The sequence below is a fragment of the Hermetia illucens genome, chromosome 4 (genome assembly GCF_905115235.1).
Source record: "Hermetia illucens chromosome 4, iHerIll2.2.curated.20191125, whole genome shotgun sequence".
NCBI classification, from domain to species: Eukaryota; Metazoa; Arthropoda; class Insecta; order Diptera; family Stratiomyidae; genus Hermetia; species Hermetia illucens.
Window position 1 is genome coordinate 109623447 of NC_051852.1, and position 19315 is coordinate 109642761.

Below are 19315 nucleotides of genomic sequence, written 5' to 3' on the forward strand. Positions count from 1 at the left end.
GCATCAAAGAACACCACGAAAGCTTGATCAATAGAGAACAGTTTGGTTTCTTTGCCGGCCATATATTCACCTGCTCTTCATCGATCAGCAGCGTCAACGTGAAATATATCTGGGGCTCAGCCTAAAGAAACTAATAATTATTACGCCAAATGTCACGCGTTGCATTAAGTAAAATTTCAGAGAAATTTGAAACCCAAAACAACTTTCACCGGGATTGCATCTTGCCACGGATATTTTTCTTCTGATTGCTGCTGCCTTGATTAGAGGACCATTGGATTACTTTTCTCAAACACCTCAACTACACTGATATCTGCTTAAGGGGACATCGTTAATCTTCACATATTTTCAAGAATTTTTTTTACAGTAAATTTTATTATTTGTAGTATGATTTTTTCATAATTGCAAAAATACATATTAAAGTATACAATTTTTTTTTCTTCAATTTTTATAAACCAAAGTGACACAGATATGGCTGCCACAGAAAAAGCCTGCTTTTTCCCGGGTTGACATGATTTCTCGAGTCAGGGACTTATGAAATCAAAAATTCAAAATGCGTGCTAAATTATAAGTCGCTATAGCCCGTACCAAAATCAAGTAATTTAAGTGGAAAATAACAAAATGGCGGAATTTTCGGTTTTCGACCTATATTTGAAGTTATGCTGCTCAAATGACAACAGATATTCATGATTCTGCTACGGGCTATAACCATATATGTGACGAAAAGCCCCTCAAAGTTTCAGCTTGATCGGTTAAATAGTTTTTGTAAAATCGTGTCAACCACGTTAAAAAATGTTGTTTCGAGGAAAACGTGTTCAAAACATTTTTTTTTTAAATGTCTTAAAAATTAAAAAAAAAACATCTTACACTCAATCAGCGATGCCAGCTCCACACATATTTGCTTCCTGCTCTTAAAAAAACTCATTTTCCTGTGCCTTAACCTTCCTAACCTCCAGTCGGCGTTCTTTGAAGCTCCAATGCTATGACGCTTGCCTTGCTTGATTCGATTGTTGCCCTGTCTCTGCACAAAATCCGCTGCTGTGTTGCCAATCGAAATACCCATGGTTTCCATAATTTTTAATAAAAGTTGATATCCTTCATTATAAACGTACACAACACAATAAGCTGCAATTTCAACGATTTCCTTTCCAGAAAACATTTGTTTTTGAGCTATATTCCAAACACAAGCGTTGAAGCTTTTATTTGGGTTTTGTGTGTGTGCTCCGATGTACCTTTCTAGTAGATCGTCCGTGGTAAGATCTTCATAAATCTTTTTTACAAAGGTTAAATTTCGTCGTCTAGCGCTGGAGGGTGCACAAAATTTTGCAACTTGCGGGTAGCTTCAGCAAAAGCAAAAAAGAAACTACACCTCTTCGATCGCCAGCTGTCTGAATCCCTCCAAAATCACACTTCCGCGCGGACTCAGGATATGCGCTACAGATACATTTTTAGAGTGCGTAGACTTGAATAAATTACTCTGTTTCTGAATGTGTACTGAACGCAAAACCAGTGTTTTTGGGAAATTGATTTTCCTAAAAAAATACAATAAGAGATGCCCCCTTAGACTCTCATCAAGTTATGAACCTTGACCACATCGAATTGCAGAAGTGGACAGAATTAAAATGAATATGTTGTCTTTTTCTTAATTGCATTAACGAGCAGAACATCAAGGATGAGATGAAACAATAGATATCTAAGTAGCGTTGTTTCCTCCGCCAACGCTAACGATGTCGCTCGAGGTATCATCAACGCTAAAATCGTCTTCGCCATTTTGCCCAAAATCCCAATGTTCCCATTGGTGACAAATTTTTACTCGAAAGCAGCAGGTTTTCATCAACTCATTTCTGCGTTGTGTCATCGGGGTACGTTGGCCTGAGACCATAACAAAGAACTTCGTCGTCATACAGACTAGATACCCATGGACGTGTTGATCAGAATGGAGAAGTAATGGTGGATAAGTCTGACATTGAGGAGGGGCGACACCTGCATTGCGGATTATGTCATCCAGTAGGAGCCACTATCCTAGGACGGGCGATGAGTGAGTAAAGCTAGAACTATTTTGCGTAGAACGATGAAGAAAAAGTGCAAGCTTCTTCGAAAGTCGAAAGAATTAGGTACTAGCACTGAGAAAGGAGGCACGTGGTCTCCGAAACAATTGTATGCGGGAGAAAAATGAAAATATTTACAGTATAAGAAAAAACACCTAGTTCTTTTCTTAACTTATATATCAACTATAAAAAAAACATGGACATTAATTTCAACAGAGTATATATATTTGTCGTAAGATCAATCTGCCACGAAGTCGCGCCTTTGAAAAATCAGAGAATGAATCGTGCACTACACAGAATCCAATCACCACGGTTGCTTTATTTTCTTTAGAATTGGTGGCGAAAGGCATTCACTGCATATTTAGCTAAATCCCTGCTAAATATGTTAGTACAATATAAGAACAAAAACAATGTTTACCTCCATATCTTCATCAATGCCCCTTCAACACCTAAAAATCTTTTGTTTCCAAGGAGGGCCCTAAGGAAATGAAGACAAGAAAAGCTTGATACAAATGGAAATTCTATGCCGCGAGAAAGCAAAACAACGAATTATAGATTCACTTTGTCCAAATGTTTATTTTAGTTTGTTTTTGTAAACATTATAATTTCGCAGTAATCTAAACTTATAGCCTACATCTGAATCGTAAATTTATTTTTTACAAGAAACAGAAGGAAAACGTAATCGTATTTAAATTTATATATAGTTTAAAACATACACAATTCTTCACTATCATATCTCATTTCTCTTTCGAAAAGTTTTATATCCTAAATCTAGACTCAACTCACATGAAAATATCTTTCGTCATCACATCACGCATCTGGATCTTCCTTTTTTACATCTTTCTCAGAGACCGTCGTCGCACTGGCGTTTGTTGTCGTGCTCGTGCCCGTGGCTGGAGCAGACCCAGCCGCCGGGGTAGATGCTGCAGCTGCGGTTTGTGCGCCCGGAGCAGCGCTGGAGTCGCCCTTGCCCAGTTGCTGGTTCAGAATATGTGACAAGCAGGATAGCGCATCTTTGACGGCGTGGTAGATGATGTTCTTGATCTGCAGTTTGTCCTCGTGATTGGAATGCGTCTCAGACAGTTCGCGGAATTCTTGGGTTAGATGGAAACAGTGGGATATGTTCTCTGGCGAGACAAAGTCCTCGGCCACCTTAATACAATTATGCAGGTTTCGTACTTGGTGCGGAGCCCCTGCCGGGATGAATACAGCATCGCCCAGGCACTGTGCAATTGGGTATCCCTCCACACCATACTCTTTGTACAGCCTCTCGCGCAAAGTGCCGTCCAGGTACCAACTTTGATCGTGGATAGGATCATGGTCCGGTTCCAGGCGGGCACCCTTCTCGATTGCTACTTTGTTAAGTAAATCTCGAATTTTGTCGGCATCGCGGGCTGCGTAAATATGCCACAGGGCGCCGGGAAGTTCATGCTTCTCACGGACCCTCCTCCGCGTCAAAATATCACAACCAGCCTCGTCGATGGCTCGAAATGCTTCCTTGATATATTCCTCCTCCTGACCGTCTTTGGGAATTCCCACGTACACCATCACGTTGACTGCGTCTGATATGTCCAGGTGGAGGTTTGTTGTACCTTTTGTCGGATGCAATGCCGATCCGTAGGCGTTGTACATTTTTGGACCCAGATCAGGCCGAACGAACGTATCAGGCAATCGGCTGGCCAGATTCAGGCGACCTGTGCGCTGGGTGTAGTCGCCAAGCGGAAGCGCTTTCATGAGATCATTGAAACGCGTTGGCAAAATTTCTGCAAAGTCCTCGCCCGGCGGCCAGTCCTTCAGCTTCAAAAGCATCGGATTGCCCTTCTCGTCCTTAAGTCGTTTGTTTATGTATTCAAACCCGTCCCAGAACTTCTTCATCGGCTGATTCGGTACCAAGTTGCCATTCATACAATTTACGAGATCATTTTTGTCCTCACCGAAATCACGCGAGAATGATTCAGGTCGCCACAGATCCATGTTCAAATGATTCGACACCTCCGAAACGAGAACCGGCTGCCCACGCTTCCACTGCTCCTGGAATATCTTAAAGTTCCCGGAGTGATTGGCATCGAGCAGGCGTAACAGCTTCCCGTCGCAGAGCCAAGTGTGTGGCACGTCTGGGTATAGGCGTTTGGATTCAGTTAAAGTCATTATCCTGATGGGCAGGTATTTCCTGCGTTTCTTATCACTTCCTACGTAGTACTTCAGCTGCATGCTTTTCGCGATGTCGTCCTCATCCGACTCTTCGTCCTTTTTCTTTTGTACACTTTTCAGCACCACATCCATCGCGTCCACTTTGGACTTTTTCGCCACCTTCAGGTGTCGCAATGAAGCTGGACTATTTGATCGGCTGCCGTTCGCTTTGTTCGATCTTATGAGCAGTTCACGTAGCGTGGAATGCTGCCCGCCATCGTCCGAACTATCTGAACTTGAGTCGGAATCCAGGTCTTCCCCGTTGTTTTTCTTATCACCGCCATTGTTCCCGTTTTTCTTGCCCTCGCTTTGGAGGGCAACATCAGCCAGCCACGACAGAGCTGATTTATCCTCTTTCTCGTCTTTCGTTGCTCCGTTGGATAGTTCGCCTTCCTGCTTTATTTCACTTTTGATACCGTTACATTCGTTTCTGATCATATTTCGAATCAATTCCTTATATGCGCCATTCTGAGTTTTCGTCGTGTATTCCACACTTTGTGGGCAGCCACAGCACTGCGGGATCTGCCATAGAGCTCGGGTCTCGTGAATTTTAACACCGAGAATTTGTAGTGAGTCCCCTGCGATGATCTGTGTCAGCATGAGGCGTTCTTGTTCGTGAGGGGCGCGATTCGTGCAAAGTAGCCAGGAGAAGTCGTCTCGGTCCTTGCCAACTTCACCCCAGATTTTGGCAGACTTCTGCTTGCGATCCTAATTATAAAATGTAAATTGCGTTAGATGCGGCTCGTTATTTTGAGAGAATGTATAACTTACTTTGTAGCAGTCGAGACAGACGACAAATCCACATTTACCGCATGCCCAGTGGTAGTTAAATAGTGTTGTCTCGCACACATCGCACATTTCACGAACGCCTTGGACGACTCGCTTCCAAGCGACTACTTTGTCTGCAAAGTAAAGATACCAACGTTAAAATAACATTTCCAAGGCGACTTGTACAGATTTTTTCGTAATATTTTATTGATATTAATAAATCAGCTACAGCCTTGAAAATTCCGCGTAGCCCGATAGCCTGCCATGAACTTTTGGAAAATTGTTGATTGATCGAAGCCACTTACTCAAGGGCAGTGAAACGAATAAAAATATTAAGTGCAACGATGTTAAAAATGTAGACTTCATTGGGTATTGGGTAAAAAAACATAAACTCCATTTTTAAAGCAAGTAAGCAATGTTTTGTTTCTTAAAGCGCTAACAATCAAGACATGCTCATGGTCAATATGTAAACGGTGCTTAATGTTCTGCACCAAAATACTGGGAAGACTGCATTACTTCTTCCCAGGCGACTTCCTAGTAAACTTTTAATCCATCTGGAAGTCGACATTCACCCGTTATACCACACATAGAAACTGGTGGCAAAGTGATTAGATAAGGAGCTGGACAATTCAAATTTTGTTATCCATTTTACTATCCCAGAAAGAAAAACGTGAAAATTCGCCACATACATCTGTCCACATAGCTCAATCATTTCCCTCAGGTGAAACCATCTGCTCGCTCACGACCTACCTACCTTCCCTGTATTATCCATTCGCGAGATGTGAGAGATTGACAATACAAGAAGTGTCTCATAGGGTTAGAGATGTCACGGTAGGGTGGGAACACCAAAGGTGGCTTTTCGCTTGACATGAGCCTAAAATGAGTATCCGGATCAAATTTATCTTTGAACAGCTGCCCGCTGGAAAAAGATAGGCCTCGATGCCGCCCGTATGGGAGCTCCCCCTCCTTCACTAACTGGAAGAGGTGGTATGCAAGCAAAAATACAGTCGAATCTAGTTAATCCAAAGTCGAAGGGAGCAATGAAATCGAATCATCCTAAATTCAAATTCCGGTAGTTGGGAGTGTGTACCTAAAGACAAGGAGCATGTATATACATACGTACAACTTCGAATAGTTTACGTTGCCATGAGCTTCGGTAAAACATCTCAACTCTCGCATGCACCTTGCAGCTTCTGAACCTGATGGAAGTAGTTTATCTTCGGTTATGGTTTTCTCTTCTCTAGGCTGATTATTATTAGCGTCTGTCTGTCGCATATACCTAATCCCCTAAAGTTAGAGTTCTATAATTTGATGGTTTTGGCCTCAGGACAAACGCATAACTCACGAATTTGAACTGGACATTTGAACCAAAAGAGTACAACTACTCATGCACCTACGCTGAGCATAAAGCAGTACGGCTGTGCCAGTCACGGCGGACTCTGATTGTGATCCTCAAATAAATTCGTGTTCGAAGAGAATCATGGTATTATGCCTACATGGCAGGTACTTATGTTAAACCCCCAGAACCATCATGTCCCCCCTAACCAATGAGTATCTTCAGACAGACAAGTTAGAATGGATAGTTATAACTAGAACTGTAATGGCGGTAAGGATCTTTTCCCCTTCTTTACCAAACGGAAGTAAACAAATTGGGCTTCGATTTCACCATCAAAGACGCTCGTGCCTCAATGGGAACTCCCCAATATTAAACGACATTATTCTTTGAGGGGCACTGAGTTATAAAAGAACCCACTGATCTTATTTTCGGATTAAGGAATCTCTATCTTCCACTTTTTGGTCCCGCTCTCGTACTGAGTAAAATAAATAGAATGAGAAGTCCTTGCACAAAAAAGACCGATCATGTGCGGGCATGACACTGAATGCTCCATGACGTTCACTCCAGACCTTCCGCAATGAAGCCCAAAGTACAATTACCAAAACCGACGAACAACCCGTCCGAACTATCGCCCGCGACGTCAATGAACAATTAAAATATCAACAGATCCGACCGAACCTTTGCTTATCTGCAATTGCTTAAGACCTGCAACTAAAACAAACCTATCTCAGACTCTAAACGACGTAGACTAAACTCAACAGTGCACTACCTATGCAGATACGGAACGCTACTGGATAGTATGAATAGAGCTTTACGATTCAGAAACTGCCATTCAAATTAAAATTAGGCTGCAATTGGCAGGCCATATAGACGCTGTGCATTGCAGAAGACCTATGGGGGCCTATGCAGAGGCAAGCTACAAGGAAAACGACCAGTTGGAAACCCCCGAAATAGATGGGAGGATTCAGTTGCTCGAGTGGAGACGAAAAATTCCAGAGATCAAACAACAGCATCGCACTGTAACGACATAGAAGAAGAAAAAGCGATGCTTACATAAAATTTTGTCTAGCCAACATACCAAACAGAAAACCAGAACTCCTGATATCAGTTGCAGCCGGCGGACGGCTTCAATGTACAACCTACATCAACACGACTGAAAGAAACGCTATGTCAGCCTTCAAAACCTATCGAGACAAAGGTTCTGGAGTTTAACGTGAATACCTCCCGTGTAGGTATAATCCCACGGTCCTCTTCCCCCCGCCGTGACTGTCAGTGATAAAATTTATTCCAGATTCCAGCCCAGGCTCATAACATAACATGCATGAGAGGCCTATCTAGCACCTCTGCCGCAACTAAGGTATACGGCGCCCCAGTTATGAAGTGCAAATGCACGCTTCAGTTCACAAAGAACCATTGTGAAACTCCCTCAAGTAATCCAATCGCAAATAACCGGGACGAGAGCGCATCTTCCAAGAATTCCACCGCAGTTGCCATCGTACCAGACAACCTCCGGGGAAGCATCGTGGTAAAAGTCGCTTCAGAGGAGTCCCATTGCAGACTCAGCTCTGATTACCCTCCTTAAATACATGAGGACGGCAGACAAATTGAACAACTCAAAAACCAAATTGCAGAAAACCAAAAGTGCGGCCAAACTAGATATGTCGTGCCTCGTCGTTGATCTCAGAAAAGTTCAATTTTCCCAACTTTCATGCAAACGATGGAACGAGCGGTATTATAATTTTCTCCAATTCGCAGCAGCTGTCCGCCAATTGGCTCGGGTCAATTGTTCCTCCGATTTAACCTCGTCTATTGAATGCACCCAAACTATTGAGAGAAAGTGGGAATTGAGATCAAAATATAGCAAAATATATATAATTATGCGAACTATTTTTTTGGTGTTTCAAAAAACACACCATAAAGTGTCGGGACTACTTTACAACCCTTTGAAATTTGGAGATACGGAGGTAGACGTTTCAGGTATCAAAGGTATTGTGTTTCCCTATGTGAGGAACGATAAGTACATGTGTGTACATAGTAAAAAAATTTACACAAATAATTTGATCTGGAAAGCACTTATTGATAATAGTCAACCTTATACGCTTCACAATAGGAGCTCAGCATTATTAGTAAATATGAAGAAGTTGACCTACAATAGACACAAAGTGATCGGAATGCCGGAAGCTGGACGCTTTGGGTATAAAGGTTTTGTGTTCATCTTATGTAGGAAATTTCCTATGCACGTTTTCCCATTCGTACATACCTAAAAATTCTAGATATTTCTCGATATGTCTCCAAATTCCAACTCCGGCGTTCACTTTATATGATGACGTCATACACGTCTTAGAGTGGGATAAAATACATAATTTTGACCTTATACAACTTTGTAAATAATAGTTGGATTTTTTTTTCAAACTTTTCAAAATTGTGTATTATAAAGGTGTCAAATTTCTAGAATGAACTTAAGGGGGGTCTTCTAAAATAGGGTAATATGTTATTGTTAACTTTATTTGAGCAGATCTCGGAATGGAATGTATTTTGAGGCCTAGATTTCGTACAACTGCAACGTCATGATTTTTTTCCGGATTTTGAGAACGAGACCTGTTACGCTTTTTGGGGCACACATTTTGAGCCTTCATTCCCTTATGTTTTACCCAATATCAAAAGTAGTAGTAGCCTGCTAATCGAGCCGTGGTTCTTCCGTTTGTGAGTAAATTGGGTGCGAGAGACAGATAGACGGACAGCAGACATCGAGTCGATTCTAATAAGATTTTGTTTCACACAAACCCTTGGAAAGGGGATTGGGTAAGCCTGAGAACGCTAATCGGAAAACAATTTGTTACGAAGATAAAAAAAGTAGGGACGGAGCCCGTATTCAGACGATACGCTGGCTCTCATAGCTTACATAAAAACCTCAATGATAAAAGATTGCGAATTATTCAATTACTAGTGTCACACGAAATAGTTGCTGGAAATTCACGGTTTGCACAGAAAGTTGTCAATAAATATTATAAATGCAGACCTCTCCAAACGACACCTAGAATCTTCTCCAACAATCACATGAGCCATGCAATAAAGCCCTCCGTAGCAACGTAAAAGCAATAAACAGAGGATCTGGAGATGAACCATCGACAAATGATCTTCACAACCACCATTGACACCGCCACAAACATACTTGGCCCCGGAAAAAAAGTCGGAACGGCTAGTTCCACGATGATGTAGGCTAGCAACGGAAGGGAATAACGCTGCATACCGGCAATGCTGCACTCTCAAAGAACGCGGGCGCGACTTCAGAGATAGAAAGAGGAAAAAACCAAAAGAAAACCAATTGTTTCCTTAAATATGGAGGCGACCAACTGCACAAAGCGATTCACCCAATGACGCTCAAGGTATGGAACAAAGAGAGAGGCATTATCTGCCCCACAAGATAATTAAGTAATCCTTCAATTTTTTGCTACTTCACTTGATAATACAATAGACTATCTATTCCTTTACTCCGCACTGATTAAGCACACAAGATACAGTCTTCAGTAGCAGCCATTCAACTCGATCCGCTAGTTGGAAAAAACTTCCAATAATAACTTATTAATAATTCGGACTAAAAAGCCAATTCATAAACAATCTGAAATCACTTTAATATTATCTAAACTTTCTAATCTTTTTCAAGTCCAACTGAATAAATAATTTTAGTGACAGGTCTCAAAAAACAAAATTACTCATCGCACACTTTTCTGAGATCTTCCACTCCATTGGCGTGCTACGCAAAGTGGATAGATCCGCACCATCTATTCGCTCGCACTCGCAACATTCGAAATAAATTTCGAATGCTGCGAATCCTGCCGCGCCACACACGTCGGACCCTCTCTAGAAGTAGATTTTCACGCTACTTCTAGAGAGGGTCCGACGTGTGTCGCGCAGTACACTGTGTAGAGAAGGTTTTCTCGCGTTTTTTCTTGCCTCTGCTCCGACTCGGGATGTGAAAAAGTCTGAGTTTTGAACTGGCCGGAACTTGAAATAGTGGAGCTCGATGGACTTGGCGTCGAAAGAGCAGGCGTTCTTGAGGGCAAGAGACTTAATGATGAAGATGTAAACTTGTTTCCAATTTCCGCAGTAGAATATCCGCTTCAATTCCGGATCCTTGAGCACTGAACTTCTGCTTGCGAATGGAATCTTATATGGTATCTTCAGTAGACGTTCACCCCTTGCATAGGCGGAAATTCCGAGAGCTAAGGATGCACTGATTGCGCCTAGCGGTAGCAGATAGCGATGCCTCCTAAGAACTTGAGAAGCAGCGAAAAGAGGCCCTTGCGTTACATTCTTCTTCCTTTGCCCGTGGTGATTAGCTGTCGGAATTGGATTGTGTCCGGGGCTGCGGTGCTCTTCGGGGTCACCAATTAAGTAATCCTTCAATTTTTTGCTACTTCACTTGATAATACAATAGACTATCTATTCCTTTACTCCGCACTGATTAAGCACACAAGATACAGTCTTCAGTAGCAGCCATTCAACTCGATCCGCTAGTTGGAAAAAACTTCCAATTCATAAACAATCTGAAATCACTTTAATATTATCTAAACTTTCTAATCTTTTTCAAGTCCAACTGAATAAATAATTTTAGTGACAGGTCTCAAAAAACAAAATTACTCATCGCACACTTTTCTGAGATCTTCCACTCCATTGGCGTGCTACGCAAAGTGGATAGATCCGCACCATCTATTCGCTCGCACTCGCAACATTCGAAATAAATTTCGAATGCTGCGAATCCTGCCGCGCCACAATAATATCAGGCAGTGCGACAATTATAGAGGTATCCCGTTGCTGTCCGTGTCCGGATGGCTCAAGTGGTTAGAGCGCTGGGCTGTCGTAGTGGAAGGTCGCGGCTCAAACCTTCACTGGTGGCAGAGGGATTTGTTATCGTGACTGGATGTCGGAGACCAGTGGACTCAGCTGTGAATGAGTACCTGAGTCAAATCAGGCCAATAATCTCAGGCGAGTGCAATGCTGACCACATTGCCTTCTACAGTGTACTGTAGTGTACCGTTATGGTCTTGAATTAAGTGCTCTAACACACTTCAAGACTTTGATCCAATATGGATTGTGCGCCAACGATTATTATTATTCTTATCACGTTCCTGAGTACCATCTACAAGATCTATAGGAAAAACTGTTGAAATATGGCCAGCTGTACAATTTTTTTTATTGACTTAAAGGCCGCTTATTATAGCCATAGTAAAACTCTACGGCCACGAAAGACTAAACTGATAAGATTGACTAAGATAACTCTGACCAATATCTTGTTATAAATAGTAGTAGAGGATCACTCTCGAGATCATTCAACATCAACAATTGTCTAAGAAAAGGACATGCCCTATCGTGCATCCTTTTGAACTTGGCCCTGGAAGAAGCGATGCGTGTTGTTGATGTAAATGCCAGAAGCACCACCCTCCATAGGCACCATATTAGTCCACGCTGACAAACAGTAGAATACAATTTGAAATCGTTGATAATTTATCTTATCCAGGGTCGAAAATCACAACCGATAATACCCACGATGATGAAATCCGCACGATTGTTGGCAGCCAACAGAGCCTATTTCAGCTTACAAGAACTGTTGCATTCAAAACGGCTCAAAGCGCTTACTATACAAGACAATCATCTTGCCGGTCGTGTATTCCTTGGAAACTTGAGTTCTTAACAAGAAAAATTAGTCTCAAGTTAAGAATCCTCCGGAAAATTGTTGGTCCCCTACAAGAGGTTGGAAGATTTCGTAGCTTACACAATATAACGACGAAATCTATGAGCGATACTATAACCGTCCGATTGTGGATAAAATCCGGCTCAATAGGTTGTGATGAGTGGATCAATTAACCCGTATGGTAGAGAAAGAAGACAAAGCACGCCATGTCTGAGATGGAGCCATAGCATAAGTTGGTAGTACTCGGCGCAAAACCGGAATATCTGGAGTTCCTTACTAATGCAGGCTTTGACGGGATGCCGTTTGTTCCGCCGTTGATTAAGAAGATTATCATAAAAAATGAAGTGGAAAAAATTACACTACGAAAGAAACATGAGTACTTCATGACTCCCAACATCCTTGACATCAATAGATTCATTTCGTTTTGTTTATTTAATCCAAAATGATCCACCAGCCACTGTTAATGTTCAATCGTAAAAAGTTTGATCAGAAAAATTAACGCACAAATACCCAACATCTGGTGTGACTGGCGGGAAATCGAAGCTGCTAGCACTCAGGCGTCGTAAACTTCTAAATAATACGCTCGTCACAATTTATTAAATATGGAATGGAGAGAAAGCGTCTATAAGATATTTGAAATTGCAAGTTTTGGCATTATTCAAAGAAATGTATATTCAAGCCCCTCAGTTGAATATGTGCCCATATACATGAAGGAAGGTTCCAGGTAGGCTATGCATCAACTCTAATCTTCTCAAATCTATGGAAGGCCATATTTGCCTGTACCGACAACCGAATCAGCGCCAAAGAACCAGCGACAAATACGGGTTCCCCTTGTTAGATCGAGCGAATGGGTTTCAATAAATCGAACCGGAAGGAAAGGGAGCATGCACTCTTTGCCTAGACTTAGTGTTTTTCTCTCAGAATTTCCCCAAACCAGCAAAGCACCTATCGATGCGTACAACCAGTATGGGTACGGAACCCATTAATTAAGGTTCAGATTAGGAATCAACTTACCATCCGACATATGCTGGGCGATAGCCTCTTTCTCTTGCTGGAGTAGATCACAAAATTGGTCCGCAACCTGCGCCAGCAAAAATCGCGACATATTCAAATCCAAGTCCGACGGTGGATTCTCCACGTCCGGCATCCAAAGTCTGAGATCGTCGCTAGTGGGATCCTTGTGTGGATCCGAGAACCCTGCAATCGCTAATTGACCATTTTTGGTATATCTGAAAAGGCAAAAGACCTAAGTTATTTCCCAAATCACTAGCATGAGACAGCGAAGCCTTACCTAAGCCTTCTAAATGCATAAAATCGGCAAAATATATTCAAAGTGTTTTTGGACCGCTGGTTCGGGGTCCAGCGACACTCGCGGCACTTAGCTAACTTGGGGGCCACCTCGAAGCACGGTCCATCCTGCAGAAAGGACTCGCCCGTTTTCTTCAGCTGCGAAACTGGCGGCTTGCGAAAGGGGTCCTTGGCCTTGTCATTATCGTCCTTCGCTTTCTTTTTCCTATAACGAGTCAAAGAGAACGTGATGTGTGGAAGCAAACTGTTTGCGGCTGCGGTACACTTACGATGGCTCGTCCTTTGCAACCTTGGGCCGGCGACCACGTTTCCTGGGCTCCTTCGCTTCATCTTTCGCCGCACCTGGACTCACTCCAGGACTCGGTACAGCCGTCGCTCCGGACCCGGTGCTACCGTTCGTCGCCTTTTTCCCTACCGAAGCCGACGTCCCGCTTGTCCCGCTGTCGCTGTCTTTCTCCGACATGTCACTGTCACTATCTTTATCACTTTCGCTTCCAACGTTCTGAAAACAAGCGTCAGGTCCATTCGTAAATAAACTCGCGGATTTCTCGCAAAACGACATTTTCTGCTGCTCAACTTTCGCACGAATGCAAACGGGCAACAATCACTCAAAGCAAAATAAAAAGTAAACACCGACTCACTTTTTTCTTCCTCTCCTCCAACGGTTTGCGTGTTCCGCCTTTTCGCCGTTTCACTTTTGTTGATTTCCGTTTTGGGGGACTTTTCTGCGTCTGCTCCTGCTTCGCGTTGCGGAACGAAATCAAAAAACAATCGGCAATTAGTTGCTGCACAATTACATCGGGAATCGCTTAAAAAATAATTGGCAAATTGACAACAAAACGAGAATCGCCGCGGATCACCACTCGCCCTCCAACGAGACTCAAACGATTATTCCGCTCCGGCACAGGGGAACCGGCTCTGGTCTACGTGCCCGACGAGATGCCGCGAAGCCGCTTCGTGCCGGCTGCCTGTACCCCTGCACCGACCAATTGCTCGAAACGGAGTGCGGCGCATGTGACACCATCGAAAACACTCACGAGTGAGCGAGACAAGAGTATATGTACACTGCGCGGAATTAATTGGCGGAACAGAGATGAAATGCAGTTGAAAAGTGGTTTTGAGTTTCATTTTTCTTTTAGAGGGAGATCAGTTGGATGAGTCAAGCGAATGAGTGGAAGTTGTATGGATGCGAAAGTACAGTGGCGTGTGTCATTTGTGCTACACTTTAAACAAACCGTTACACAATGTGCTTCCTTTCGCGTAATGCTCAAGTTGCCCAAGACGAAGTTCATTCATGTGCCCAGATGGTGAGGCTTGACTGGTGTGAGGGGTGAGATGGCAGATGCAGTTAAAAATTTGGGTTAAGACTTCGGATTTCCTAATAAACAAATTAGCAAAAAATAAATGCAATCGAAAACGACATTTGTGCCCATAAATTACAAAATGCCCGCAATTGGTATAACCCCTATAAATAAACTGCATATGCTAACAAGGAACGTTCGTAAACGAACGAAGAAATATAAGGATCAAATTTCGCTGTTAGTCAAGGTGGGTTGGGGCAGTAAATGCTTGAAATATGGTAATTCGTTCGGTATTTTGTGTTTGTAAAAATATTATAAGTGAAAATGGAAAATTTAGTTGGTATAAACTCTATAAATTGTCGCTATCGAGGCACTACAGCCCTTTTCGAACCTTGGCCTTCAGAATGTATTTCCGCCAATTTCGGAATTCGAGCCACAATGAGCTGTTTTCATAGCAGAATCTACCCAGTGCTTCCAGGGTTTTCCCAGCGGTTTTCATTCTTCTTTTCTCCCTTCAAATATCCTTTTAGATATTCTAGTGTCGTTCGTACGTTGAACGTGGCCAGCCCATTGCGGCTTCAAAAGTTTGATTAAATTGGAGACTTTCGAGTCAAGTCATGTATGTTTGCTATTCGCCCCTTGTGGGGTAGAACCATCGTCCACGATTCATTAAAATGCGATTCAACTCCACCCAGGACTTCAGCTATTCTGCGCCAAGTGCTCTTGGGGCGACTCAATCGTCGGCCATCTTTAGACAGTGGCGTGCATGTAATCACATATAGTATGAAGACGCAAAATGCCACGTGCTCTATTGAGATAAAGTCTCAGGAATTCTGTGGTCCAAAGCGGAGTCCGCCAAGATTGCACGTTTGTCATCGATATTATTTCTTCTTGTTATCGGTGACGCCCTCTATGATGTTTTATCCGGAGAACGTGGAGTAGTTCAATGTACGACGACATCCTTCCTCAAACACCCTGACTACGCTGATGACGCTTTCTCGGCGGGTCATGGACTTTAACGAAATGATTCTGGATATGGAAAGAGAGGCAAGTAGAGATAGATTTGCATTAATGGGCGGAACCTCGAAGGCGTCGACCAATTTTGAATATCTAGGAGGCGTGGTTTCTGCCGACGCACGGTGACAACGAACTGAATGTCGCTCGACGCATTAAGAGCGCTAAATCCACTTTCGTTTCTCTGTATAAAATCTAGAAATGCACGAATACCAAGTTGAGACTGTTCTGTGCTAATGTTCTTTCTGTATTCCTATATGGGAGTGGCACATGGAAAGTGACATCCATGGTTACTCAAAAGCTCGAAATGACGAAGGTTACGGCTTCGACACTTGTCTTTGACATATCATTGGAGTACGCTGGCTTGATACTATTTCGAAAGCAGAACTTGGTCCGCGCACAGGTCTGTTGCCTTTAGGCGATGTGATCAGAACGCGGAAGTGACAGTGGATAGGTCACACTTTAAGAAAGGGGCGACAATTACATTGCTACGATTATTATTATACTATATGTCACTCTCACAATAATTATTAGTTTCTCCGGAATGCCTCTCCTGCACAAAGCACTCTAGATACTCTCTATTCACGCTATAAAGAGAAGATGAAGCGAAGATCGAAACCCCGCACACTGTTCCCAGATGATCCGCAACGCTTTGTCGATCAAGCTTTCGAAATGTTCTTTGTTGCGTTCTAGGATTATTTTAGCTATTATCTTTGCAACGGCAGGGAGCACACAGATATCCCTCTAATTGTCACTCTCTGGTAATCGTCTCGGATTCCCAGGATTTTTGTACGAATGAAAGTAGCGGATTTTATAACTCTGCGGGAAGAACATCATGTCCGGCGGCTTTACTCCGTTTGAGTGCAAGATGGTTGAGATGATTTCTTTCCTGATTAGAGGAACAGTCCGCATTTGCATGTTACGGTGACTAGCCATTTCACCCACAAAAGGCGGAACTTCCCCGGGCGCCATACAGTTAGGAACCATGGTGAAGTGTTCCTTTCACCTCTTCAATTGTTCGTCATCGTGGATTGGGAGTCAACCATCGTCCTTCACAGGACCATCGAAAGGTTTCCGACCACATGCATGTTCTTTCGTCATGCGGTATACACTTCTGAAATCACCACGTTCTACGGCATCTTTCGCTTCCCTGGCAAGCACAAAAGTAAATTACCTTTTGCCACGGTGTACATTACGTTGAACTTCCCGGGATTTCCTACCGTATACCATAGGAGTTCGAGCGCGGCACGTTCACCATCACTCACAGCAATCAATAGACATTTGGACCCCTTCCGTTCATCGATCCGCTTCCACGAGTCCGCAATCAACCTTATCTTATCCTGGGACGTGGCCGACAAACTGTATAGCGCCTGAGAAAAGAGCATTTTTGATGGCGACCCAATGATCATCGTTATTCTCAGGCAGAGTACTCAGTGTATCTGCCGCCTCATCAGCAAGATAGCTCTCCTATCGAGCGATAGCGGTTGATGTGGAACTTGGGGGGTCGCAGCTTTCAATCTCTGCGAGAAATGGCGGACGCAGCACGAATGATGTCAGTGTCTCTTTTGGCACATCCTGTTTCCTTCCTTTTCCGCCTAATCTACTGCTAGTCGACCGGTGTCGGTTAGTTGAACCCCAACTAACCACATGGAAAGCTCTGTACTCGATTAATATGTCACCAACGACGAAAGTTGCAGAAATTCACAAATATCCCACCAATATCTTTATGGCCGCCAAGGCCGTGCTTCGCCATCACATATCCGAGCAAAATGTTGTCAGAGCTCACCTTCATATTCAGATCGTCCATCACGATCACCTTTAGGAAACTTGTCCTGCCCTGCTTGTAATGGCAAGTAGAAAGCATCTTTCTCCACTATATCGAAAGTCTCCGTTTGCGCATAGCCCTGTATATTTGTGATGCTCCTTAACTTGGACCGGGATCTTGTAATCAAAATCCTGTCAGAAACCGTCTCCCAGGTCCAGAGAGCGTGTCTTACGATAGCCGTCAGAAACAACCCGTGACCGTAAGGTTACTCTCTATCCTAGGCGTTGTCGACGTTTCGGTTGCAGTAAAAATTCGAAATTTCATGGTTGCTAGCTCATAAATTTCAATACAATTTAGTCGCCTTTTATGACAAGCAGAGAAAACTTTGAGTATTCTTCTTCTTTTTCTTCAGCCTTTGTCCCGTTCACAAGCGGGGTTGGCTTGTCGTGATCGGCTTCGCCATTTGGCTCTATCGAATGCCTGATCTGGGTGCAATCTCGAGGCTTTCAAATCCCCATTCAGCGTATCAAGCCACCGTTGCTTAGGTCTGCCTTTTGGTCGTTTACCATCGACTTCGATGTTCAGACCAATCTTGGCAAGTGAATTCTCGTTTGCACGAATTGCGTGACCATATCATCGAAGACGCCTCTCTCGCAACTTTTCCACGATCGGTGCAACCCCATAACGATCGCGGATATCCTCATTTCGGATGTGATCTAAACGTGTGACGCCACTAGTCCAACGTAGCATCTTCGTCTCCATTACCGCAAGACGCCGTTCATTGTCTTTTATGGTTGGCCAACACTCCGAACCATAGAGAGCGACTGGACGGACGACATTGCGGTAAATTTTAGATTTGAGACGTTCGTTGATACGTCGATCACAAAGGACACCAGTTGTGGAACGCCACTTCATCTAGGTTGCGTTAATGCGTGAAGCAATTTCATAACGCAGCTCTCCATTGGCTGATAGCGTTGACCCGAGGTATTTAAATCGCTCAGTTCTGGGCAGATCACTGCCGCTGACAGTGATTGTGCCTGTTTCATGGGGATCGGTCGTCAAAAATTCAGTTTTGTTTAAATTCAATCTGAGACCGTGTTGCATGAGGCGATCATTCCATTTTTGAACAAGTTGCTCGAGATCATTTTTGCTATCAGATGCTAGGAAAACATCATCTGCATAAAGCAGTGTGTAGGGCGCTGGACGTTGGATATCCCGTGTGACGGTGTCCATAACAAGGACAAAGAGGAGTGGTGAGAGGGCACTTCCTTAATGAACTCCAACAGAGACACGAAGCGGTTTTGATACACCCGCCATACTTCGAACTTTACTTTTCGGATCGTGGTAGAGCAATTGAACCCAGCGCACGAGTTCTTCTGGCACGAAGTGTTGTCGTAAAGCATACCAGATGAGTTCGTGTGGTACACGGTCAAACGCTTTCTCTAGATCCAGAAAGGCAATGTAAAGAGGGCGATGCTTCTCACGGTGTTTCTCCATGAGTAACCGCGCAGCGTGTATTGCGTCAGTAGTTCCGCAGTTCTTGACAAATCCGGCTTGATTCACGGTTATTTCAACGATTTCGCGAATACGGTTGTGAAGAATGCGTTCAAAAATCTTCATGGTATGGGAAAGTAACCGGATCGGACGGTAATTTGAACATTCTGCTGGGCTACCTTTATTTTTCCATATTGGAACAGTGGTACTTTCTTGCCAGTCAGATGGTATTCTTCCTTCCTGAATAACCCGGTTAAAGAATTCACTGAGCCACAGTGTTGGGTCCCAGCTCTTCGCTTTCCAGAGCTCAGATGCGATGTCGTCAGGTCCTGTTGCTTTCCCCGATTTCATTTGTTTTATTGTCTGCTCGACTTCAGTTGCGCTGACTGGTGGAACTGCTCC

The 19315-nt window shown here is 43.4% G+C and overlaps 1 protein-coding gene across 4 annotated transcripts in view; it reads right to left on the reverse strand.

Moving 5' to 3' along the window:
• Window positions 1-2594: 2594 nt before the first annotated feature.
• LOC119654644 (lysine-specific demethylase 3A) overlaps window positions 2595-19315 on the reverse strand; it is a 308568-nt gene continuing 291847 nt past the window's right edge. For 3 of the 4 annotated variants that reach the window (XM_038060121.1, XM_038060123.1, XM_038060125.1), the window contains 6 exons: window positions 13981-14079; window positions 13609-13841; window positions 13323-13544; window positions 13046-13260; window positions 5007-5137; window positions 2595-4943 (listed from right to left, as the gene is read on the reverse strand). In XM_038060121.1, coding sequence (XP_037916049.1) covers window positions 2856-4943; window positions 5007-5137; window positions 13046-13260; window positions 13323-13544; window positions 13609-13841; window positions 13981-14079 — 2988 coding nt within the window. In that variant the 3' untranslated portion in view covers window positions 2595-2855. The remainder of the gene's footprint in view (window positions 4944-5006; window positions 5138-13045; window positions 13261-13322; window positions 13545-13608; window positions 13842-13980; window positions 14080-19315) is intronic. The other variant, XM_038060122.1, reaches the window with a different exon arrangement.